This window comes from Eretmochelys imbricata, chromosome 8, assembly GCF_965152235.1.
Source record: "Eretmochelys imbricata isolate rEreImb1 chromosome 8, rEreImb1.hap1, whole genome shotgun sequence".
Taxonomy (NCBI): Eukaryota; Metazoa; Chordata; order Testudines; family Cheloniidae; genus Eretmochelys; species Eretmochelys imbricata.
In genome coordinates this window covers 12,158,957-12,184,840 of record NC_135579.1, presented here as the reverse complement: position 1 = coordinate 12,184,840, position 25,884 = coordinate 12,158,957, and the positions used below count along the sequence as shown (strand labels likewise).

Below are 25,884 nucleotides of genomic sequence, written 5' to 3'. Positions count from 1 at the left end.
CCTCTGCTGGGGTGGTGTTGGCTGGGTCTCGCTGAGTGGCACGTCTTGGAGATAACATTCCATTGAGATGCGTGGGAAAGTTCACACCTTTCAGGCCATCTGCAGACTCAGGCACTCAATTGGTTACACTTGGGCCACACTTTTCAAACTTTTCTTTATAACTCTGAGGACTAGAAACTTACTAATGAAAGCTGTGGTTTTGATGTAATAATCATCTGGCTCTAGGATCCAGATCCCTAAGCATAGGGCTATAGTGCTTATGGCTTAATCTGGCCCTAGAGAAATATCTTTAAAATCAAACAAAAACTTGCACTGAATTAAAAAACATTTCTATTAATATTAAATTTGTATGTTCTTTTAAACAATCCCTCTCCCATTTTGTGCCTAAGATGCTAGGCAATGTTAACCCAATGCTGCGTTATATTTTCACAGCAGTGATCGTTTATTGCCTTCTTGCCTTACTGACTCCTCACGAGAGTTTTCATTGGTCCAGCACTTTGTTTCAAGTGCTGACATGTATAATTTTTATGCCTGGAAGTGACCTCATAAAGTGATGATGTCAAATAGAAAATTCCATTCTTTTCTATATAGAGTATTTCCGTTCTCTGTGCGTGGCCTTGTGCACTCTGAGTTACTTAAGGGAATACATAATGCCCACTTACATCTCTTAAACTAAATAATCCGAAAGTGTGAGTATGGAGCCAACAGAATCTTTTCATCAGAGACGACTTGTGTCAAACTTGGTTGTTGAACATTTTAAACCCTCGTCTGATGCTGACATGAAACACACTCTGTTCTGGCGATTCAGGTAAGTACTTGATCAAGTCCTTTTAAAAATGTATTTAATTTTTGATCTACAAAGAAGCTACGATGAGTCAAATTCATCCTCCATATTACTCTACTGTCACTGGCTGGCGCTACCAAGTGATGAATTTGACCATTATTTCTTTTTGTATTACATTGAAGGCAGAGGATTTTTGCTTTCTGCTTGACTAAATCTTGGTGGTTATTTCAGTAAGAGTTTAATGAGGGAGACTGTTCTTAAACATGCATTTAAATTAAATACCAAACAATTTTTGCCCTAGTGCCTTTAAATTGATTGCTAATAAAACTGGGCATCGGCTCATCTGGGTATCCTGGGGAAAAGAATGGGAATTCCTTTGTTGTCTTGGAAGTTTCTGAAAAATACGGAGAGCTTCTCCGTGATTCTGGATTAAAATAAAAATTTACCACCAAACATGCAAATCTATTTTTAACTCAGAGTAGATTTCACAATGATTAACTACCCCTGAAGGCAAAGAGCTGTATTCTTTGCTAATTCCATTTGTAATCGGTATTAGGGAATGTCTAAAGGGGAGGGGGAGAAATCCACCTTGTGCCTGACCTTGTTCTCTTTGAAGTCATTGGGAAGGAGAATCAGCCTGTCGTTTGCCAGACTCCGAATGGTCCTAGAATTTACCGTATATTTTTGTCCCTTCAATTGTTTGATAGGAGGTGGGACACTGAATTTTGTGCATATATACGCAGATTACTGCAGAATCCCATGCTCAACTCAGTCATGATAAGCATCATCTCACTCAATGCACTGTTCTTGGCTATGGAGACTAATTATGATATTCAGCTTAATTCTTATGCATATCTGGAGGTAAGGAGCCGGGCAATAAAATGGGTGGTAAGTTCTCCTTTCATTTCACTAGCATCTGCTGAAGATGTAGAAAGTTTTTAAAGTGTGTTTTTTTTCTATCCGTGAATAATTGAGTAGTAAAGTGAAACAAAAATGGGAACCTGCAATACAGAAACCAATATGTGTCCACTTTTCCATGTGCAAAGCACACCAGTATCGGCAGATGTTGGGCCAGATCCTCAGCTGATGTAAACTGATGTAGCTCCATTGACACCAGTTTGCATCAGCTGTGGATCTGATCCAAGGTGCACTGTAAGAAGCGACCTGGGAACTTTGCGAACAGGGACCGCTACCAGGGAGTTTGGGGAGGGAGTTCTCCAGGTGAAGGAGGAGCAAATACGGGACCATTGGGGTAAGTGGCTGTCTGTAGTGTGTGTTTGTGTTTGGGGGTTACTTGCTGTGTGCTGAGCTTGTGTTTGTTTGTTTGTTTTGTTTGAAGGACCTTGTGCTCTGGCCAGCAGTTGGAAGCTGTGAGTTTCTAAACAAGATTTGATATCTAGAAGCCTCTGTTCATTGGCTGAGCCTTAGTCAGGTGGTGGGCTATCAAGAAGGCCAGGGCTTTATAAAGCAGGGAGCTTTACGAACAGGGACCGCTAACAGGGAGTTTCGAGAGGGAGTTTGGAAGGGGAGTGGGAAGAGGGCAAGGTACACTTGCCATTCTTTAAAACCTTTAAACTATAATCAAAACTTCTTGATTTAAACAAAAACCCTATCTTTAACTTAGGTAGCTGTAGGAGAAAATGCAGGCAGAAGCCCAGCAGCAGGGTGGGGGCTATCCTGTTTATTGCACTCGGTGTAGCATGTATGATTACCTGCCCTGTGGGGTGGTGGTGTATGTGTGCATTCGGTGCAAGGAGCTCCTGGCCCTCAGAGACGTGTACGGGGTTTGGAGGCCAGGGTGGCGGAACTGGAGGAGCTAAGGGAGGCAGAGAGGTATGTTGAGGAGGCCTTCCGGGACACTGTAGATTTGTCCCACCGGTCAGACAGCCCCTGCACTGTTAAGGAGGATGAATGGCCCAGAGAAGGAGAGCAGTCAATGGGAACAGAGGGAAACCTTCCCATAGTTGTGACCCTCCTTCCAGATGATGATGTGGTATCCTCTCACACTGAGGTTACCTCACCGAGGCGGGGTGGCGGGGGAGGGACTCCAGTCATTAGGAAAAGGCAGGTGTTAGTAATGGGAGATTCGGTTACTAGAAACATAGCTGAGTTTGTGATGACTGGGAGAACCGTATGGTGACTTGCCTGCCTGGTGCGAAGGTTGAGGATCTCTTGAGGCATCTAGATAGACTTATGTGTAGTGCTGGGGAAGATCTGGTGGTCGTGGTACATGTAGGTACCAATAACATAGGGAAGGGTAGGAGACACATCCTGGAGGCCAAATTTAGGCTACTAGGAAAGAGACTGAAATCCAGGACCTCTATGGTGGCATTCTCCAAAATGCTTCCAGTTCCACGTGCAGGGCCAGGTAGGCAGGCAGAGCTTCAGAGTCTCAATGCGTGGATGAGACGATGGGGTAGAGAGGAGGGGTTTAGATTTATTAGGAACTGGGGAAACTTTTGGGATGGGGGAGCCTGTACAGGAAGGATGGGCTCCACTTAAACCAGAGTGGATCCAGACTGCTGGCACTTAGCATTAAAAAGGTTGCAGAGCAGTTTTTAAACTAAGAGATGGGGGAAAGCCGATTGCTGCAGAGGCGCATGTGGATCGGACAGAGACTTCTCTTAGAGGAGAGTCTATTGTAGAGATTCTCTAGGTTTTAGTCAGGAGGAGAGGATGGAAGAGGCTAAAGTGTGGGCCAGATCAAACGAGAAACATTCACATAAAGAATCTGACCCATCAGAAAAGGGCAGACAAATAAACAGTGACAAGTTTTTAAAGTGCTTGTACACAAATGCTAGAAGTCTAAATAATAAGATGGGTGAACGAGAATGCCTCATGTTAAAGGAGGATATTAATATAATAGGCATCACAGAAACCTGGTGGAGTGAGGACAATCAATGGGACACAATCATTCTGGGGTACAAAATATATCGGAAGGACAGAACAGGTCGTGTGGGGGGGGGGAGGGAGTGGCACTATATGTGAAAGAAAATGTAGAATCAAATGAAATAAAAATCTTAAATGAATCCACATGTTCCATAGAATCTGTATGGATAGTAATTCCATGCTCTAATAAGAATATAACAGTCGGGATCTGTTATCGACCACCTGACCAGGATAGTGATAGTGACCATGAAATGCTAAAGGAGATTAGAGAGGCTATCAAAATAAAGAACTCAATAATAGTGGGGGATTTCAATTATCCCCATATTGACTGGGTACATGTCACCTCAGGATGAAATGCAGAGACACAATTTCTCAATACTTTAAATGACTGCTTCTTGGAGCAGCTGATACAGGAACCCACAAGGGGAGAGGCAACTCTCGATCTAGTCCTGAGTGGAGCGCAGGATCTGGTCCAAGAGGTAACTATAACAGGACCGTTTGGAAATAGTGACCATAATATAACAACATTTAACATTCCTGTGGTGGGAATAACACCTCAACAGCCCAACACTGTGACATTTAATTTCAGAAAGGGGAACTATGCAAAAATGAGGAGGTTAGTTAAACAGAAATTAAACGGTACAGTGACTAGAGTGAAATCCCTGCAAGCTGCATGGACACTTTTCAAAGACACCCAGATGTGAAAGTAAGCCGGTATGGTACGCCGTGCCGGACCTGAGGGTGATTTAAAGGGCCGGGGTTCCAGCCACTGCATTACTCAGGGCTGAGGCTCTGCCCCCAAAGGTTTAAATAAAAAAGTCAATCTTATTTTATTTTCTAAAATTAAATAAATGAATAAACACAGTGGTTGAAGCCCAGTCCCAGTGACTAACCCTACAATAACACTTTGGTGGGTGTGGCTCTGCCCTGGTGAGTAACCCTAGTGTGGCTCTATACTGGGGATGGGGCCAGAGCAAGAAAACCCAGGACAGTGTCAAGCTTCACAACCATTTATTATTACTGAATTATTTTTTTAAATGTCACGATGGGGTCCTTATAGTTGTTGCCAGTGTTTTTTTTTAAACCTTAAAACGTTAACACCACTAACTTGAGCTCATATTCAATATTTAGTTTTCATACGGAAAAATACTTATCTCCCACGCACACCTTGATTTTCTTGTCTTACACAAGTCAGCTACTGTACACAAATCTCTGAGTCTTTATAATGTATCCCAGTAATGTGGAAACCAAAAGACAGGCCTGGCTAATGTCAAAAAGTCCATTCACATCTTGGAAAGTTTTAGAAAACTCTACTTCCAGAAAAAGACCCTGCTCAGGGAAAGGGAGGATGCATCGTCTAGAGGTTGGAACATGTGATGAGGTATCAGGAGACTTCAGGTTCTGTCCTTGGCTTTGCCACTGACCTGGGCCAAAACACAACTGCCCCATGCCTCAGTTTCCCCATTTGTACAATATCCTGTGAAGGGATAATACAACTCTCAATAGCAGATAAAAATGGTTTTATGATTAATGACATATTTGGCATTTGCCTGACTCCATTAAATAAACATCTTCATCTCTCTTCAAGATCAGTTTGCACTCTTGATGGCACTCCTACAGTGTGAGGTGGAGTTATGTTATCAAGTTTGACTGGCTCACCCGGGCCCACTGCATGAGGCAGTAGGTGCAGTAGATAAGACAATTTCCCTGGGTGAGACCTATTTTGTTCTGTCAGTTTTAATAGTGTATTAGGAATTGTTCTCATTTCAAGTGAGTATTGTTCTGGGTCCTGTTAGCCAACCCAATTGTTTAGACAAGCGAGAACTATCCTAAGAATTGACTCAGAAGAGGAGGGTGCATAATGGTCCACAAATACATTGGGTGCCATTATAAAAGTGGTATTTACTGCCCTGTGGTATTTATGGTATTCCCTGCACTTGGAATGGTAAATTTAACTATGGTAAATGTCCAGTTTCTAGTGTGCTCAGCGTATTTGAAGAGTGAAAACACCAAGGAGGGAGAGGAATTCTGCAGAGTGGTATACGGCAATACAATTAAGAATTATTTTGAGTGGAACATGGCAGTGTAACTAGGAATATTGGGGTGAAATTTAAACTGTTAGGGAAAACTCCCTAACAGTGAGAAGCATCCAGGTTTCCCAAGAATGTGGATCCATGTTATTTTAGGACATTTAAATGAGACTGAATGAAACACAAGCAGATGCCCTTTAAGGAGCAGCCTTGTGATGGCAGGAAGAACTAAACGCCTGATTATTTGCATCCCTGTGTATCTCAGAGTAGGGTAGAGCTGGTCGTGAATATAATTCAGGGTATAACAGGAACAACTGAAGGCTCTTTTCTTCTGTAATCAAAGCCCTCTCCTCGCAACGACATGCTCTAGACTCATATTGTTTTCTTTTCAGCTGGCCGATCTGATTATTATATCCATCTACACCACCGAGATTTTGCTGAAGTTTTATGTGGATCCCTTGAATTACTGGAGGAGTGGCTATAACCTGTTTGATGTTATCATACTTCTCATTGCTTACCTCCCATATATCATTGACAAATATGACGTCAAACAGTACAGGACATGGAATACAATTAATGGTTTCCAGGCACTCAAGATTCTGAAGCTTATCTCCTACAGCAAAGGCATGAGGGTAAATTGATTATCTATAGTTACAGTGGAAACACACTTCTGATTTTTATATCCAGGCCATTACAATGACACTTGTAAGCAGTCATGGGATAAGAGGGTAGGTTCTCTCATGAATTGGTAACTGGTTAAAAGATAGGAAACAAAAGGTAGGAATAAATGGTCAGTTTTCAGAATGGAGAGAGGTAAATAGTGGTGTGTCCCAGGGGTCTGTACTGGGACCAGTCCTATTCAATATATTCATAAATGATCTGGAAAAAGGGGTCAACAGTGAGGTGGCAAAATTTGCAGATGATACAAAACTACTCAAGATAGTTAAGTCCCAGGCAGACTGCAAAAAGCTACAAAAGGATCTCTCAAAATTGGGTGACTGGGCAACAAAATGGCAGATGAAATTCCATGTTGATAAATTCCATGTTGATAAATGCAAAGTGATGCATTTCCCAAAGTGGTGCATAATCCCAACTGTACATATAAAATGATGGGGTCTAAATTAGCTGTTACCACTCGAGAGAGATGGTGGAGTCATCTCTGAAAAAAATAGTTCTCTGAAAAAATCCACTCAATGTGCAGTGGTAGTCAAAAAAGCAAACAGAATGTTGGGAATCATTAAGAAAGGGATAAATAATAATACAGAAAATATCATATTGCCTCTATATAAATCCATGGTATGCCCACATCTTGAATACTGCGTGCAGATGTGGTCTCCCCTTTTCAAAAAAGATATACTGGACTTGGAAAAGGTTCAGAAAAGGGCAACAAAAATTATTAGAGGCATGGAATGGCTGCCGTATGAGGAGAGATTAATAAGCCTGGGACTTTTCAGCTTGGAAAAGAGATGACTAAGGGGGGATATGATGGAGGTCTATAAAATCATGACTGGTGTGGAGAAAGTAAATAAGGAAGTGTTATTTACTCATAACACAAGAACTAGGGGCCACCAAATGAAATTAATAGGCAGCAGTTTTAAAACAAACAAAATGAAGTATTTTTTCACACAACGCAGAGTCAATCTGTGGAACTCCTTGCCAGAGGATGTGGTGAAGGCCAAGACACTAACAGGGTTAAAAAAAAAGAACTAGATAAGTTCATGAAGGATAGGTCCATCACTGGCTATTAGCCGGGATTGGCAGGGATTGTGTCCCTAGCCTCTGTTTGTGAGATGCTGGGAATGGGCGACAAGGATGGATCACTTGATGATTACCTGTTCTGTTTATTCCCTCTGGGGAACCTGGCATTGGCCACTGTCGGAGGACAGGATATTGGGCGAGATGGACCTTTGGTCTGACCCAGTATGTCCGTTCTTATGTTCACTTTCCTTTCTTTTGACTTAAGGTTTTTGTTTTCCAACTTTTTTGTTTCTCTTTGGATCACATTCACCATAAATAACTGATGAGGGCACAGCATAGGAAGAGCAGTCCATCATGCAGAAGGCCTAGGTTCCGTTACCTACCCTAGGTTGCTTTTTAATCCTAATTTCTGAAATGGCGCTGAACATGAATTATCCTGAGCGACTCTTGCAACTAAACTGTGTTCTGTACCAGTTGAGCTGCAGCCATTGCTGGTACCTGTTGTCAAAACCAGGTAATTTTCTTAGCGTAGACAAGCCTTCATTGCCTGGAGTGGCGGGCAATGCTTAGGGCAGCACACTCAGGGAGTGGGTGACGTTGCTCCATAAGGAGTCCAATCCAGTATTATGGGTCATTGTGATTTGTAATTATCCCCCCTCTTAAATTTAGTGGAGTTTTCAGCAGAGGCTCTGCAGCCTTCTGACAGCATTCCATAGGATGCTAAAAGGGTCACTGCACTCATTATTGAACAAAGGCAGGATAAACCGATGAGAGAGCGTCCGCACACAAAGTCGCACTAGTTTAAGTAAATCGATGCAACTTTAGGTGTCGAGTAGGGCTTGATCTCTAGTTAAAATGTATACTGGCATAGCTGTGTCAGTCAGGGGTGTGAAAAAACAATACCCCCTGACCAACAAACACAGCTATGGCGACAGAAGTGTGCGTGTGTAAACATAACTAACATCATTTGGGGATGGAGACCTTCTTACGCTCACAGGAAAATTCCTTCTGTTGGTGCATGCTGCATCTACATTAGGGGACTCTGCTGGCCTGGGCTCTGCAGCGTAGAGCTAGCCTAGGTCTCAGTGACATGCTAATCCAATGCCTGTAACATTGTAGTGGAAGTAAAGGCAGGATTGTGGCCCCACCAAATGAATCAGGCTGGAGTCTGAAGCGATTGTGGCTGCTTACAAAGGAGACAGCCTGTGTTTGTATAAACTTCCCAGCTTAAGATGTGCTTCGCTGCTGAGGGAGAGGGATAGAAAAATGAATCAGGACTGTCAGGAGAACTTCAGTGAAGCCTGAACAGACCACCTTATTCGGGAACCACCTGTCTAAAGAACCCACTCCAAAGTAGCTTGATGAGAACTGAGTACAATTCAGCCCTAACTTAATTAGAAAAATCAAGCAATTTTTGTTAGGTCCTAGAGTTTCACTGAATTTTGTTGTAATAGAACTAACCCCTTTAGCGGCTATCGTTGGTGCTGTAACATAGAGGTAGCTGTAACATTTGCAGTGTTCTCTGTATGTTAACTGTGTGTGCTGAACCTTCTCTAATGATGTTGGTTGTTACTTGAGTATGTCGGGGGGAGCGGAAGCAATTTAATATTTTTTAGTTTTATAAAGTCCACAGTATGAACATTATTTGCTTTCTGCTTCTCCCGTGTTCAGGAGAGATTTTCCTTGACTTTGTTTCATTTCACCACAGTGCTATGAATGGGAAAAAATAGCTATTAAACAATGTCACACATGCTATCTTAATCCATTTAATCCAGTTTTCTCTCAAGCACCCCATTTCTTACTGAGTTTTCTCTGGACAACCCCGGAGGTTTATTTTTAGTGGGGCGTTAACGTGGGTAATGGCTGCTTAGCTTGCATTTCTGCATGTAATTAATTGATTGGGTAACCCACCAGAAGTGGAACATTTATGGGAATAAGACTCTTATAATGTTCACTTCTGAGCCTTCTTTCCTCTAGTTTGCATAGTAAACTTCAGTGATTGCCAGACTTTTATATGTTAATTATTCAGTGTAGCTGGAAGAGGGGACAAAATTGAGATATGTGAAATAATGAATGTGTCAGGTGCTGCTATTTATCCTTTCTGATAATACTAGCAAAATGAACAGCCATTTACATTTTCTAAAAGCTTTTTTTTAAACAATGGTCGATGATTAACTTGCGGAACTCATTGCCACTGGATAAGAGTAAGACCAAGGTCTTACCAAGGTTTTAAACAAATAAAATACGGTAACTCCTCACTTAATGTCCTCCTGCTTAATGTTGTTGCAAAGTTACATCACTGCTGAGTTAGGGAACATGCTCGTTTAAAGTTGTGCAATGCTCCCTTATAACGTCGTTTGGCTGCCTGCTCTGTCCACTGCTTGTAAGAGTCTGTGGAAGAGCAGCGACTTTACAAGGGAGCATTGTGCAAGTTCCTCTTCTTCACCTCCTTCTCCCGCTCCCTCCCAGCGCTTCCGCCACCGCCAAACAGCTGTTTGGTGGCACTTAGGACTTTCTGGGAGGGAGGGGGAGGAGCAGGGAAGCGCTGCGTCTCCACTCCTTCCCCTCCCTCCCAGAAAGTCCCTTAGGAGCCTAAGATTTAATGAAAGTCAATGGGACTTAGGTTCCCAAGTCTCTTAAGTACTTTTGAAAATTGTACTCTTGGGCATTTCTATGGATAAGAACATCCAGGTTATAGGATAAAAATGGATAAGGGGTATAAATCCTCATGCTTCAGGGCATAAGCCTGCCACTTCCTATTCCAAGGCAATCAGAAAGATCCTTTATGAGCAGGTTATCCTGTAATTGTCCATCATGGTGTTTCTTGCATCTTCCTCTGAAGTATTTGGTACCGGCTGTTACTGGAGACAGGTTACTCAATGGACAATTGCTCTGATCCCATCTGGCTTTCTTGTGCTTTTAGGGACTGAAACTCTCTGCTAAAAGACATTCTCTGTCAAATATGCTACAATTTGCCCCAGTGGGCTTTGCTGAAGGGGTGCGAGGTTGCTTGTACCTATATGTGTATTATTATGAATTAATTGAAGTCTATATTAGCCTTTAACAGAGGAAACGGTATTTAATACTGAAAACTCAAACATATAACACATTCTTGGCACACATACCTTTATTAATTAAAAGACTCTTTAAAACACATTGCCTTACACCTTGGGGCAATAAATTTCCACCTCGAGGAAATAATTTCCTTGCTGTATTCCGTACAGAGCAGTTCTGTTAGCTGTGATCCCAGTCGTCGTGTAGGCTCCATTTATCCTTATTTCAATTTGAAAATAAACTTTTTAAATGCCAGGTTGTTCCAAAAATCAACTTTCCTGCTTTTTTTAAAAATGTATTTGGGATGAATTTCAACATATTTACAGTTTAGGAAGACCACGAGCCACAAGGCTGCGTCTTAATAGCAGAAGGAAAGAGGAATTATTATGGATTTCTGGAAGTATACAGGAACCTCAAGATGTGCCATAGAAACTGAAAATTATTTGATGCTTCTATACAAGGGGCACTTGCTAGACTGCAGTCACCAATGGCATTTTATGGCTCTCTTGTTACCTTCAGCTATGGGTGATTGTCGTTGTTTAGGATCATGTGCACAACCCAAATTTGCTGAACACCATGACATACCTTGGTAAAAATGTCATATTATTTTTGTGTAAATGGCTTTTGTTCCTACTTCCAGACACAGATACAAGAATAAAATTAGGCACTGAGTGCTTGGGACAAACAGGGTTCACGTGGTGGCTACGTTTCCGTGGACAAAAGATGAAGGTGACCAGTGTGGGTTACCTTGGAAACAATGTCTGTACCCAGATCTCTGAAATGTGTCATGCTTTATGTCTGTTAGCAGCACTCTACAAGGTGTCCCTTCCTGTAAGAAAGGGCATACAGCTTCTATGTTGAGATGTTGACATGATTTCACACACCTAAGCAGCTGTGACATTCCAGCCAGTAGAGGGCAGTGGTGTTTATGTGAAGGAGGGAAGAATCCTAGAGAGTTGCAATAAATTATAGATGGGACTGGTAGCACTGCCTATTATTCAGGTTGCCCGATACTTCCCATTATGACAGGTTTCAGAGTAGCAGCCGTGTTAGTCTGTATTCGCAAAAAGAAAAGGAGGGCTTGTGGCACCTTAGAGACTAACAAATTTATTTGAGCATAAGCTTTCGTGAGCTACAGCTCACTTCATCGGATGCATCGCCACTGTATTTTCCACTGAATGCATCTGATGAAGTGAGCTGTAGCTCACGAAAGCTTATGCTCAAATAAATTTGTTAGTCTCTAAGGTGCCACAAGTCCTCCTTTTTCTTTTTGCCCATTATAACAGTGGTTCTCAACCTTTCCAGACTGCTGTACCCCTTTCAGGAGTCTGATTTGTCTTGTGTACCCCCAAGTTACACCTCGCTTAAAAACTACTTGCTTACAATATCAGACAAAAAACTACAAAAGTGTCACGACATACTATTACTGAAAAATTACTTACTTTCTCATTTTTACTATATAATTATAAAATAAATAATTTGGAATATAAATATTGTACTTATATTAAAGTGTATAGTCTATAGAGCAGTATTAACAAGTCATTGTATGAAATTTTAGTTTGTACTGTCTTTGCTAGTGCTTTTTATGTAGCCTGTTGTGAAACCAGGCAAATATCTAAATGAGTTGATGTACCCCCTGGAAGACCTCTGCTTATCCCATGGGTACGCGTACCCCTGGTTGAGAACCACTGCATTATAAGACCCCATTTTCAGTTGATTACTGTATAACTTTGCCAAACTTTAGCCATGCAGGCTGAAATTTTGCATGCTGGGAGTCTGCCTCAGGCTAAATATTTTTGAAAACTTCAGCCAAAATATGTCTGCCATTTCCAAGAACAAGGCTAGGGAAAATACATTGTTTTGCTCATGCTAAAAAATTTCTGGCAACCTGTTCTTTGAAAAGCCCTAGTGCGCCTATGCTTTTGAGCAAGGGCTGTATAGTTAGTGTGGTGGTGGTCTTTATGACAGAGATGAGCCTTTTGCCGTGCCCATGAAATTCTGCCCAAATTATTAGACTTTCTTTGCACATGCTCAGTAGAGATTTCCTAGATTTTTAGCAGCTAAAAACTCCGAATCTTCCCTGAGCAAGCTCCATCCCTTCACAGGTCCTATGTGTGACCGGACTGTGCATGCCCTACCCGACAGAGTGACTGAACGTGCTCCAGCCCAAGGGCTATAGGGGGTCAGCAGGACTTTCCCTGTAATGGTTGCTCCCAGCTGCTCCAGACCAGGGTGGGTCTGGGCATTGGAATTGAGATCAGGGAGCTTGTCTTGCCTGTGTTCTCAGTGACCCCTCCTCCCTCTCCCCTGCTGGCACATTGGCAGCGAGGAAGAGGGGACAAAACAGGACTTGGGGAGGGAAGGAGTAGATGAGACCAAGGAGTCTGGTGAGACGGGGACTGTGGGGAAGAGAAACTGGGACGGGGAATGGCTGGGCAAGAGCCTGGATGGGGAACTGGTATGAGGGAGGGAGCTTGAGGGGGAGGGTAGGCTGGAACGGGATGCTTGTGTGGGAGGGGAGGCTGGGACAGGTTGGGTAAGAAGACAGGAACTGGGAGCCAGTGAAGGAAATGCTGGGAGGGACTGGGAGTCCTTTGGCTGAGGGGGGAACACTGAGATTGATGAGGCAGGGTGGGAGACTGGGACTGGCTGGTCAAGGAGACTAGGAACCATTGGAGCTGTAGTCTTTAATTATAACATCACGTCCTATTTTTCCCCCAGGACCTCTGCCTCATTCAGGGTGCGTGGCCGCAAGCCTTATTTCCTGGACACTGTTCAAACCCTGCTCTGAAGACGGGATTGTTGATTTTGCCATGGGCTTTTCTGTGGTGCGCATCACTACAGTATCTTGAGTGCATCACAAACAACCAACCCCCTGTGAGATGACGGGGTGGTGTTATCCCCATTGTGCAGATAGGGAACCGAGGTACAGACTGATTAGGTAAAAAGTATCCACTAATTTTGTCGGCCCAAACTGAGACACCTAGGACCTGAAATTCCATGGTGTTTAAGATTATCTAGCACTTCATATGTTCAAAGCACAACATCCCATTGACCAGTTGCAACGGTGAGCGCTCAGCACTTCTGCAAATCAGATCCCAGGTATCATGTTTGACATAGAAAATGTGGGACGCACTATAAGTGACTGTCTGTGAAAAGTTTGGTTTAAGTGACTTGCTCAGCATCCCACAGAAAGTCTGTGGCAGAGGCAGGGATAGAATCCAATTTTCCAGGGCAGAATTCAACTGCCTTAGCTATGAGATCGTCCTTTTTCTTCCTGCAATCCTTTGTCTCATTCACTTCACACCTTCCAACTTGTGCAACAGATAAAGCAGGGGTCTTACAGACAACAGCCTCTTTTACTACACAGCCCTGATTCATCGCCAGAGCAGGTCCATCCTGTGCACTGCATGAGGCAGGGGTCCTATGGAAAAAAATACTATGTGGTCATGTAATTAAGACTGTGTCATAAGCATACACACAATGGTGCCTAATTAAGGTTATGCAAGCAATCTTAACTTTGGCTTTTCCTAACTTCTGGGGGCTTGCTTTTGCAATCTTAATAAAGCTCTTTCTTTTAATATAGATTGTTTTGTTTATAATACAGATATATCTTCAAGCATTTTTATGTTGCAGATTGCTTGAAAGTATCTTATAGCTAAATATTGTGTTACTTTTCTCAGATAAAAAAACAAGGTTGTTTTAACCTTATTGGGCTTTAAATAAGTTATTCTCTTCCTCTGAGGAAAAAGTAAAACTGAATCCTTTTTAGCTTTATGCAGTATATGGTGTATGAGCAATGTTTAGGACTTCATAGATAATGACCAGCACTTCAGTTTGCAATCAGGAGTAATTAGCAACTAGTGCAGAGCCAGCAATGCAGAATATTGTTTGCTCTTCTTTACTTAAAAGGTGAGTAGCAGCATTCTGCACTAGCTGAGGCTTTTCAGTGGCTGCAGCAGGATGGCAGGGCTCTGTCAGCAAATATTAGAGCCCTACATGAAACAGTTGATGTTCTGCTGACTCATTGTGGTAGGTGCATCCAGGCAGAACATCAGTGGGAGTGGCCATCCAGAAATTGGGAATTAGTGGAGATCCTGGAGGGAATCTTTAGCAAAAGCCAAGGTCAGGAAAGCTCAGACTGAGGTTTCTGGTGTGTTCTTCTCTTTGTTACCCATAAAGCCAAACTGCACAAAAGAAGCAAGTTTGGACCTTAACTCCAGGTCTGTGTAGTCTGTTGACACAGCATTTAAAACACCAGTAGCTGGTTTATGCTATCTCTCTCACTATTGCTATCATTGTTGGAGCTGCCAGTCAAAAATTTTAGGGAAAAAGGCTAGTGTGGATGCTGCTCTCACCTTAAAAAGGTTCAGCATCTTGTCACATCTGACCTGGATGGAAGCTAGCTGCATGAAACGCAATCCACATAAAATGGAGGTGATGCCTAGTGCCAGAAGGAAACATCTGGAGGAGGGTGCGACTGCTTCCTAAATTATTGACATGAGTATATATTTCTTCGGGCAGACAAGGCTTAGAAAAACCTGGAACTATCCAGCTGATTGCAGGGGAAATCCTTAATCCATCATAACAAGATTAACTATTTGGCAATCATAAGGGATTCGAAAACACATTTTACATTAGCTTTGCACAAACCTCTTAACAGGAAGTGCCACCTCAACGGATCAACTGGGTAAATTATGGAATTTTAACTTGAGATGCTTGAGACATTGTCTAAAAAAGGAACTGATAAATGGATAGTCCCTGAACCAGTGTACTGCATGAGACCCTCTGGCATTAGCACATTTTTCATAATCAGGGGAAATCATCAAATCCATTAATTAGCCGGTGTCTGGAGTAATATAACATTGGTGCAAGAGGCTGTGTGTAGTTTTCTGCAACCTAGAGTTAATAGAAATGTTTGCAATTTGGCAGAGATCCATTACCAATGGTCTGACTTAAGCTGTATTCCCAAATCAGTACACATTAGTTCCTAAGAGCGCCTTGTGTACATATTGATGTCATTCATAGGATTTGTTTTGTCTCTCAGGCTGTTCCTGCCTAGTGAACCCCTGGTTTTCAGTGATTTCTTAACTTGTGCAATACACGGGGGTTACAATAGTGGAAAAGACCAGTGGCCCATCTGACACCCTGACTCTGATCAAGCAGTATTGGACGCATCTAGTCAACTATACAATGGTGATGGGGGTGGGAATTTTTTCCTGACCCCAGTTCATGAGCAGACTCTAAACTGAAGCATGAAGATTGATAGCTCTTGTAATTTTTATCCAACTAATTTAATACAGAGGTTGTTCTTACAAAGTGTCCAATCTTTTATGAACATAGTCTATTACTCTGTTAATATTGTGCGGCAGTGTACCCAACAATGTAATTAAAAGAGGTACGAAAAATTGTTTTTTTTTAAATGTGCTCCTTTTGAATTGATTGAGTGTTCTTGGTTGTTTTAAAGGACACCACAAAGCTCCTTAATTTTTCATCTTTCCACTTATTTATACGTTTGTCTTGCTTAATAGTAGAATAAACAAAATGAATGGTAAAAGGATTGTGGACTGCATGGCTGTTAGCTAGAAAACATGAAAGGGTTGCAGTTCAGAAGGAGGGATGATGAGACCTTGACCTTCCAGCAGCTGGACTCTTGAGATGATAATGAATAATACTCGGCACTTCTATAGTGCCTTTTGTTCCAAGACCACAAAGCATTTAAACATGAATGAATGAAGATTTACAACACCCCGTCCTAAGGTGTAATGGGGAGTCAGTGACTGAACTGGGAATAGAACCCCTAATTCCAGAGTCCCAGTCCCAGGCTCTCACCTGTAGGCAATACTTCCTTACTGCTGACAAGTAGAAAGGACTCTCCTGTAGTTCAAGAGGAAGAACTGTGCCGGTAATGGCCACACATGATCAGGACCTCGATTTTTCAATGGCTCACTTTACAGAGACAGGTTTCAGAGTAACAGCCGTGTTAGTCTGTATTCGCAAAAAGAAAAGGAGTACTTGTGGCACCTTAGAGACTAACCAATTTATTTGAGCATGAGCTTTCGTGAGCTACAGCTCACCACCTCCCCCAGCACAGCACCCTGGGGGATTGGCTCAGAACAGGCTCAAAGGGAAGAATGCCACCTACCGAATCACCGACACCACTTTCTGTGCCGTTATGTGAATCAAACGAGCATTTTCTGTCCTATAGAGCTACTTGTCTCCGCTCTAAACTGCACACATTTGGTTTTCTCTATTGCAGAGTTTGATAGCAGCTCTAGGTCAGACTGTGAAGACTGTGATCTATGTCCTTATCTTGCTGTTCCTGTTAATGTTTATCTTTGCCATTTTGGGTTACGGATTGTATGGAGACCCTGAAACCGGAGACAGTAAAAACTGGGGCAACCTAGCATCTGCCCTTTTCACTCTCTTCAGTTTAGTAACGGTAATTTCTGCTGTCCTTTCCATTTTATGTCTGCCTGTTATAGAAACTATTGTAAGTAATCATTACCTCTGATTTTGGTCAGGATGTTGGGGAAGTCATTTAATTAAACCGTGATTGTTCTCAGCATTAAAGGTGGTGGGAGTTGTTCCCTGGGTTTTATTTAATGTCAGGTGGTTGTGAAAATTCAGTTTGATGGATAGATTCATTTTTCTGGTATTAAAGTTTCAGAGGGGAAAGCTTGTTGAGCTGACAACAATGCGATATTTTGTAGCTTTCATATAGCATCTGAGTCTGGAACTCTAAGGAACTGGGGGAAAACTGAGTTCAGTTTAAAAAAGAGAGAAAGAGAGAGAGATTTAATCTGGTCTGTGAGACAAGCTGTGGTCTGGAACTAACTGATCAGAGATTCAATACATTTGCAGGTTGATGGCTGGACGGACTTACAGGATGAATTAGACAAACGTGGTTTTAGTGCCAGCCGAGCCTTCACAATAGTGTTCATCTTGCTGGGGTTCTTTTTGTTTTTCAATATGTCTATTGGAGTTGTGATTATGAATATCCAGGTAAGCTGGGTTTCCCTTATTCTTTGTGTGTCTCTAACTACAGGGCCATTTATCTGAAAACCAGCGTGTGAACCTTTTGAAAGCTGGCTTTTTCACACTGCTGGAGACCGAAGTCCTCTGTCCACTGCATGGGAGCAAAATACCTTCCCCACATAACACTGCTAGTTTGCCTCAAACCGGAAGGGAGCATCTTCAAGGGAGAATGGTAGTGAATTCACTGTTCCCATTTAGGGTCAGTCCTAGGCCTAAGTACAACAGGCAGCTGTACAGTGCCCTGGCCCTTGTCCGTGTCATGCAGAGACAAAATGGAGCCAGCCAGAAACTCTCCATCCTCACTCAGCTGCTAAATCTCTCCTGTCCTTCCAGTCCTATCAGCTGCCAACACCTCCCATATATGAGCATAAGGGAAGTTTGCCTGAAGTGCCACACACTGCAATAGAATGAAGGGCAAATTTGTGTCCATTTAAATTCATGGCCTCCTGTAGGATTTCTTGCAGCTTCCCCTGAAGCATCTGGTACAGGCCACTGCTGGAAACAGGATACTGACGTAGACGGACCGCTGCTCCAATTTGTTATGGCCATTCCTATGTTCCTGGGTCATCCTGGGAGAAACCGTTAGCAAGGGTGCCAACTGTGAGGTTGAAATCTGCTAGACTGACCCTACCAAACTCAGCAGGTGGTAACAGCTTTGTTGCTACCAGTTTGGGCTGGATTTAGATCAGTGACTTAAAGGCGAAAGTGTCTCTGATTAATTGCGAGTCATCCAGTTAAGACCATTTAACATACACTGTTTTGGTATTTATAGGACTCCACTCAGAATTATGAACGAGAGTTTAAAGCAGAAAAACAAGCTGCTCTTCAGGCTAAAAAACAGGCCATGTTACAAAGACAACAGGAAGAAGTAAACATGCTGATGCACCAGCAGGTAGATGCACTGAATTGTTTTTACTTGAAGTTTATTGAACAGCATAAGTATTACAAACAAATGTAAGATACAGTTTAGTGATGCAAGACAACATAGAGTTATCTTCAATATAGGACTTTAGAGTCATTTATCTCACAGAAGCAATTTTCTAAACTTTTTCACCTTTGGAAATAAGCCAGGCCCTAGACCTTCATCTGTATCCTTTTATAAGTTCATGTGCCTGTGTGTGTGTGTGTGTGTGTATATATATATATATGTGTGTGTGTGTGTGTGTATATACATATTTCATTTTGAATCTTCTATTTAAGAAAAAAAAATTCAGAGTGGAAAACTCCCCATAATATTTAAAATAATAATAATTTCCAAAACGGATTCCCACTGCTGTTTTTTTCTGAAATATTTCTGCATTGTTCCAATGTTATTAACTGTAGGTCAGTTTGTATTATAATGGTATCTCCATGCTGTGGATTTATTCCTCAGTAACCATATATTTCTTTTGATTTGTTAAGGTCTATGGGCACCATTTAGAAACCCACTAGAATCGGGTCACAGGCACCTTTGAAAGATGACTTAGGTTATGTCTACACTCTCCCACAGATTGGACTACAGGGGATGTGAATAGCAGTGCAAACCAAAGTGCTGCATTGTAAACCTGCCCCCCCCCCCATGTGAGAGATATAAATGTGAACTTGAAGGTTCCTAGTTTGCGTTAGTGTAGTCCTGTTTGAAGAGGACTACTTTTCTGCAAACTAGGAACCTTTTAGTTTGTGGTGTGTCCCCCGGGGGAGGTACAGTGCAGCACTCTGGTGTGCACTGCTATTCACATTCCCGGACTACTTTTCTGCAAACTAGGAACCTTTTAGTTTGTGGTGTGTCCCCCAGGAGAGGTACAGTGCAGCACTCTGGTGTGCATTGCTATTCACATTCCCGTAATCCGAACTGTGAGACAGTGTAGACAAGCCCTTACTCAAAATCAGCTTTCTTCCAGTTCTTTAAGCAGAAATATCATTTTCCATGTCTAACACTCAGTCCAGGTTTCACAGGTTTCAGAGTAACAGCCGTGTTAGTCTGTATTCGCAAAAAGAAAAGGAGTACTTGTGGCACCTTAGAGACTAACCAATTTATTTGAGCATAAGCTTTCGTGAGCTACAGCTCACTTCATCGGATGCATACTATGGAAATCCAGGTTTTCTCACAACAGAACCACTAACCCAGGAACCTATCCTTGCAACAAAGCCCGTTGCCAACTGTGCCCACATATCTATTCAGGGGACACCATCACAGGGCCTAATAACATCAGCCACACTATCAGAGGCTCATTCACCTGCACATCCACCAATGTGATATATGCCATCATGTGCCAGCAATGCCCCTATGCCATGTACATTGGTCAAACTGGACAGTCTCTACGTAAAAGAATAAATGGACACAAATCAGATGTCAAGAATTATAACATTCATAAACCAGTCGGAGAACACTTCAATCTCTCTGGTCACGCGATTACAGACATGAAAGTTGTGATATTACAACAAAAAAACTTCAAATCCAGACTCCAGTGAGAGACTGTTGAATTGGAATTCATTTGCAAATTGGATACAATTAACTTAGGCTTGAATAGAGACTGGGAGTGACTAAGTCATTATGCAAGGTAACCTATTTCCCCTTGTTTTTTCCTACCCCCCCTCCTCAGACATTCTTGTTAAACCTGGATTTGTGCTGGAAATGGCTCAACTTGATTATCATACAAATTGTAAGGAGAGTGATCACTTTAGATAAGCTATTACCAGCAGGAGAGTGGGGTGGGGGGAGGTATTTTTTCATGCTTTGTGTGTATAAAAAGATCTTCTACACTTTCCACAGTATGCATCCGATGAAGTGAGCTGTAGCTCACGAAAGCTTATGCTCAAATAAATTGGTTAGTCTCTAAGGTGCCACAAGTACTCAGTCCATTACATTTTTCTAAGGTCTGGTTTTGTGAACTTGAAATTCATGTAATGTATAATGTTGATTTTTTTACTCTGACAATTTTTGAAAATGAAGCTGATTTGATATAATTGTAAACACTGCTACTTCAGTGTAGATGATTGGAATAATCTGACTGCCTGTCCCCTGCCATCCCTTCTGCTCATTCTCATTATTATCAGATATAATTTAAATGTAATGCCGACAGACCCTGGTCATCGGCAGGTGGGCTCAAACCTGGGACCTCATTTTTCTCTCTCTCTCGTGGTCTCGGTGCTACTAGATGGGACAGAACACCACCCCCAGGAGGTGTGTGGGTTACATAAACCGCTCAGTTGCTGGTGCTCTAACCTTTCAGTATAAAGTAATTGATTCAAGTTCTCTAGTGGGTGACTGATTTAAGGTTAATGATTTCAGTTCCATCCAGTATCCGCTGCGGATGTAAACTATTATAGGAACAATCTCTTTGGATGAGACCCTGAACTGCTGTCCCCTCTGCCAGATCTGGTAGTTGTTGATGTGCAAGACAAAGCTCCTATGACACTTCTGAAAAGAAGTAACTTTGGCATCCTGGCTGAGGTTCTCTCTGGGTATGTCCACACTGCAGCTGGCAGCTCCGCTTGAGCTAGCATACTACAAATAGCTGTGTGCTCGCTGCTACACTGGCAGAGGCTCGGGCGAGCAACCTGGGCTCAGACTCAGGGGGTCAGGTCAGTCTGAGCTTGGGGGGGGCGACATTCACACTGCAGTTTTTAGTGCACTGGCTCAAGCCGAGCTAATGCTACCCTGTCTGCTTGGACTGTGAGGCTTGCTCCAAGCTGCAATGTAGACATACCCCCATGCATTTTAAAAACAAAAGTTATAGGCCAAATTTCCAGCCCCTCTTCCAGTTTTGCATATCCCCTTTTAATACTCATGAAACCAGGCACTCCTCATGCATGTTGCCAGAGCAATTGGCTGTGTGTGCAAAGCTGGGTGAGCAAAACTGGAGGTCAGGGTTGAAAGCCCTGGGTAAGTTATTGCTGGCCTAAGGCTCCATCTGTCTCCATGGTCCCTGCACTGCTATCATCTTTCATAAAGCTCCTTAAGATACCTGGAGAACGAAAATCCCTGTATAAAAACCCATTCTATTTTGATAATGTGTTTTCCTGGGATATTTTTTCACATTAGAAAACCAGTGAATATAAAACCTTCAGTGAATTGGTGGAGGACTTTAAAAAGACATTACATCATTCTGATCCTATGGTCTTAGAAGATTTTTGTGCCAGTGTCCCATTTATTGATCTTTATTTGACATCCCTCGATCTTCAGGATAACACAGTTTATAGGTAGGTAATGTAGGTGTAAAGAAACAGAGACCAAGATGCTAGAAATCTTAAAAATGTGCATTTGAGTTCTTGTTTTCTTTCTTTGGATTAAATACAGGCCATCCTTTTGGCATGGTTACTGGAGAGTCTGCGACCGATTAGTCTCGTTGGGTGAAAGAGCTGCAGATCTCTGAATGTGAGGGCACAGTTAAAGACATTTGACCTAACTGAAGCTAATTGTCAGTGTTTACAGGCCAAAGCTTACAGAAGCTTTGATAGGCTGTTGCTAAAGTCCAACAGTCTTGGCTATTCCATGGATGGTTAAAGCTGTGTTATGCAGTGGCACTGTGGTAACACTGACCTTCCCCTCACCTTTGCAGATCTCTTGCTCTAGGTTCTGAGGTCTGCTGCAAATGATGGTGCTTCTCTGTTCTATGCAAATAGTCTGTAGAGTGCTGATACTTATTTCTGGTACTAAGTTATTGCAACAGAATGCCTTCCGATGCAGGCACAATGCTTTGCCATGCTGGGGATCTGAGTTTGGTTCCTAACCTTGGTCCTTCATATTTGAGTCTGAGAGCTCTGCAAAGGCACTTTGGTAACAAAGCCATGGTATTATGGCATCAGGTATTATGGTCTTTGGCGACACACATACAGAGCATAGGGCCTGGAATTCAGGGGCTTGTGCTCCAAAACTACTTGAGCTAAAGGAGAAGCTATGAGATGAGAGTATCATTAAGTAGCACTCTTTATGAGACAGCCACAAAGCGATCTCAAACCCTTGAGCAGATTTGACATTCCATTCAGTAGAGGGCAGCGGTACATATACACACTGGCCAATACATTTACAGGCTCCCCCACCAGCTCCCTGCCCTCCACCCCAGGAAAGAGCGTAAGGAAGGAGAGGAGTACCCCAGATGTCACTGTAACCTCCCAGGGTGAAGGCATGCAGTGTTAATGATGAGATCTTGGAGGGAACTGATGTCCAGCCCTACTCTTTCATTGATGGGAAAGCTATCATGATGTGGTCCTGTGTGGGATGGAGCGAGTAGGAAATGGAAATACTCAGTACCTGGCAAGTGAAGAGGCCTCTACTAGGGAGGATGAAAAGAGAATGCACATACGAAATAATGCTAAAACCCAGAAAAAGCCTGCAGAAAATTTGACTGTATAATGGGACCTTATTTGTCATCTGTTACTACAGCAAGATTTGGATTTCTTTGGAGATGGAGTAAGAAATCTTTCTTCATTGTTTTGCACATAACCCCCCTCAAAGAGCTGATTATACAATTATTGTTCATCATTCTTTTTATCTTCTTAAATGAACAGTGAAAGCTCAGATTAGTTGAAGAGACAATAGTTCCACGTATACGTTTTTCACTCTGCACTTCACATTTTCCATTACATTTGAATGCTCTGAAATCATAATCTGCTATTATTTCAGCCATGCTCTTATCTTCTCCCTGTAGGTTACAAGAACTCTATTATGAACTTGTTGGCACGTTGAACACCATCTTGGAAGACGTAAGAGAAAAATCCAGGCTGCCCCCTGAGAATGATACGAAGAGTTAAATGTTCTAGCATAGAAAATGTGATGCTTTGCCATTGTAAAAAGCATTGTTTAAAAACAGAGCATAAATATACATAAATAAAAATAACTCTGAATAGATTTACTTCCCCCTTCGATAACTTACTATAGAGTGTCTCCTTATAATAATACTGCACACTAACGCAGTACATTTGATTAGAGGCAGTGTGGACTAATGGATAGAATGCTTGCCTGGAATTCAGAAGACCTGGGTTTTATTCTCAGCTCTGTGACTCACCTGCTGGGTGACCAAAGGCAAGTCACATCACTGCTCTGTGCCTCAGTTTCCCCATCTGTAAAATGGAGATACTAACCTCCTTTGTAAAGCACTTTGAGATCTACTGAAGAAAAGCACCAGATAAGAGCTGGGTATTATTATTTATTTATTTATTTATTTATGGACCTCAACATGCCCTATAAATATTGATTTAGATATTATTATTGTGCATTTCCATTTTAGGGATGGGGAAGCTGACAGGCAGAGAGATTTAAGGGTCTGAGGCTTTCTGGAAAGTTTGTGGCAAACCTGAAATTAGATCCCCTTCTCTTGATTCCCAGTCTAGTGCTTTAGCTGCCAGATCATCCTTCTTATCCTTATAATTCAAAGTATCCGTGAGCTAACGTAGGGACAATGCTAAACGAAGCATTTGAAACATACTAAAGAAATCGTCCATAATCGCTCTAGGTGTAGCAGTTCATTTTAGTGATAGAACTCCAGTTAGAATCTTGGCTGAACCTGTTTGGATTTGGCCCTTTGGAGATTTTTAGGCAAACACACTCACTGTGCTCTGCATTAACTCTTGAATAACTGAAGAGAGATATGCAGCTGTTTCTCAATGCAGTGTACGTTGTACTTATATAGGTAACTGTAAGGTGATTGACTGAAAAGTTGACCTTTGGCAGTGATAACGTTTTTCTTAAGATCTCACGCTTTTGCAAAGCCACTGGTGCAATTCCACCTGCAGCCATGATTGTGGGAACATGTGTGTTGATCAGCCGGTGGCATTTTAGCACCATCTCACATAGACAGGGTTAGATGACGGGGTAGTAAAAATGCCTGCTAGCAGTTGATCTACACTAGCTACTGCAGACACAGCCATTGCAACTTGCTCAAGGCTGCACAGTGGCTGAGCTAGGAACAGATCTCAGAGATTCTAGCTTCTACTATTTGTGTTCTAGTTGCCAGATGCACTTCCACTATGAAGGATTGTTAGCCTGGAGCCAGTTACATTATCCTTGATCTGCACACTCTCAGATGCCCAAGGTGAAGGCAGTTCATGGCCTAAGAGTACAGTTTAATTTTCCCAATTTCTTTTGGGAAGAAGGCAGTGCCAGGCTGTACAGGAGAAACCCAATTAGCCAAATGGCTTTAGTGACACCACATAAGTTTGGATAAACAAAAATTCAGATGATCAGAAACCAGTAACTTCAGAAATCAGTGTCAGAGGGAGACGAGTTGGGAGTTCATTAGAGACAGAAATGGTGTTTGGGGGTGCTGCCTAATTACAATTCTACTCTACTTGTATTTTATTATACTCAAATCCTGTCTGAACACAGCTTAATACCTCCGAATAGGAAATTTACAAGGAGGGATTTAAAAGATCGTAAGCTTTCTTAGGTGTGTCTGTCCATTCTAGAAAAGAACCTTGAGACTGTCAGAAAAATTAACAGAACATCCATCACATGACATAATGCATGTGCTGGAGTCTATCCCATATCCAACCAGGTACTTGCTGCATCCATAAAAGAAAATGACTCAAACAGGTAAGTGCAAAAGAGAGAGCTGGAGGAGATGACGAAGTGTTGTAATGTGGTTTCTCAGCACTTCAGAGGCAATGCTACACTTGAAAGAGATTCAAGAGAAACTCATAGCTGCAATGCTACATTTGGCTGTTTAGTAGCTTGGAGATGGAGAAGCCTGTCCTTCCCAGATCTTGTCTGTTTCCGTGTAGAAGCGGTATCCAATGTTAAGCCAACATCACGCTTGATCTTTGCCAGACTGCTGAGAAGCAGCAAGAAAACACATCCAACACTGTTGACTGGAAAAGTCTTCAGCTGTTGAAGTATTTTGAGAACTAGAGTTACGGGGATTGAATCTACTACCCCCCAAAAAAAATCATTTGGTGCTGAGTTTTCTGAATCATGTATAATTTTTATATTGCAGCTGTGAAGCACTTTATGATTCTATGTAGTCAATAGATGTATAATATTACTAGAAGAACCACTTGAAAAATGGCCTCTTTAATAGCAAGTGGCTATTCTGGATCACTCAATGGCTTTTGGTACTAAAATAAATTGGAAACAGACGCATCCAGTATCTAATTCTAGGGTTTAGAGCTTGTGAAAAAACTGGGCCCATAAAGCAAAATTATTGACACTTTCTCACAGAGAGGGGTGGAATGCTTTTTTTTTTATAGCGATCTCTCTCCGGCTGCATGCTGCACATTTATTTCTTGAGTACAATGTACCAGACTTGTTATTCTGTGTCTCCCAAGCATCTCCACTGTCAGGGTCTAGATGTTCACCTGCCTAACTATCACCAAAGCTGGCGTACTACTCTTTATGTGTGTGTGTGTGTGTGTGTGTGTGTAACCCTTGCACCTCCAGGGTGTGGTGTTCTGTCCTCTCTAGAGGTCCTGAGA

General features: G+C 42.2%; 1 protein-coding gene across 1 annotated transcript; it reads left to right on the top strand.

Moving 5' to 3' along the window:
- The first annotated feature begins 695 nt into the window (after positions 1 to 695).
- CATSPER3 (cation channel sperm associated 3) lies at positions 696 to 23,226 on the top strand. The gene is made up of 8 exons (XM_077824696.1): positions 696 to 808; positions 1,492 to 1,645; positions 6,096 to 6,335; positions 16,715 to 16,897; positions 17,320 to 17,460; positions 18,266 to 18,385; positions 21,518 to 21,675; positions 23,124 to 23,226. Exons 1-8 carry the CDS (start codon positions 696 to 698, stop codon positions 23,224 to 23,226), a joined length of 1,212 nt encoding a protein of 403 aa, XP_077680822.1.
- Positions 23,227 to 25,884: the final 2,658 nt, after the last annotated feature.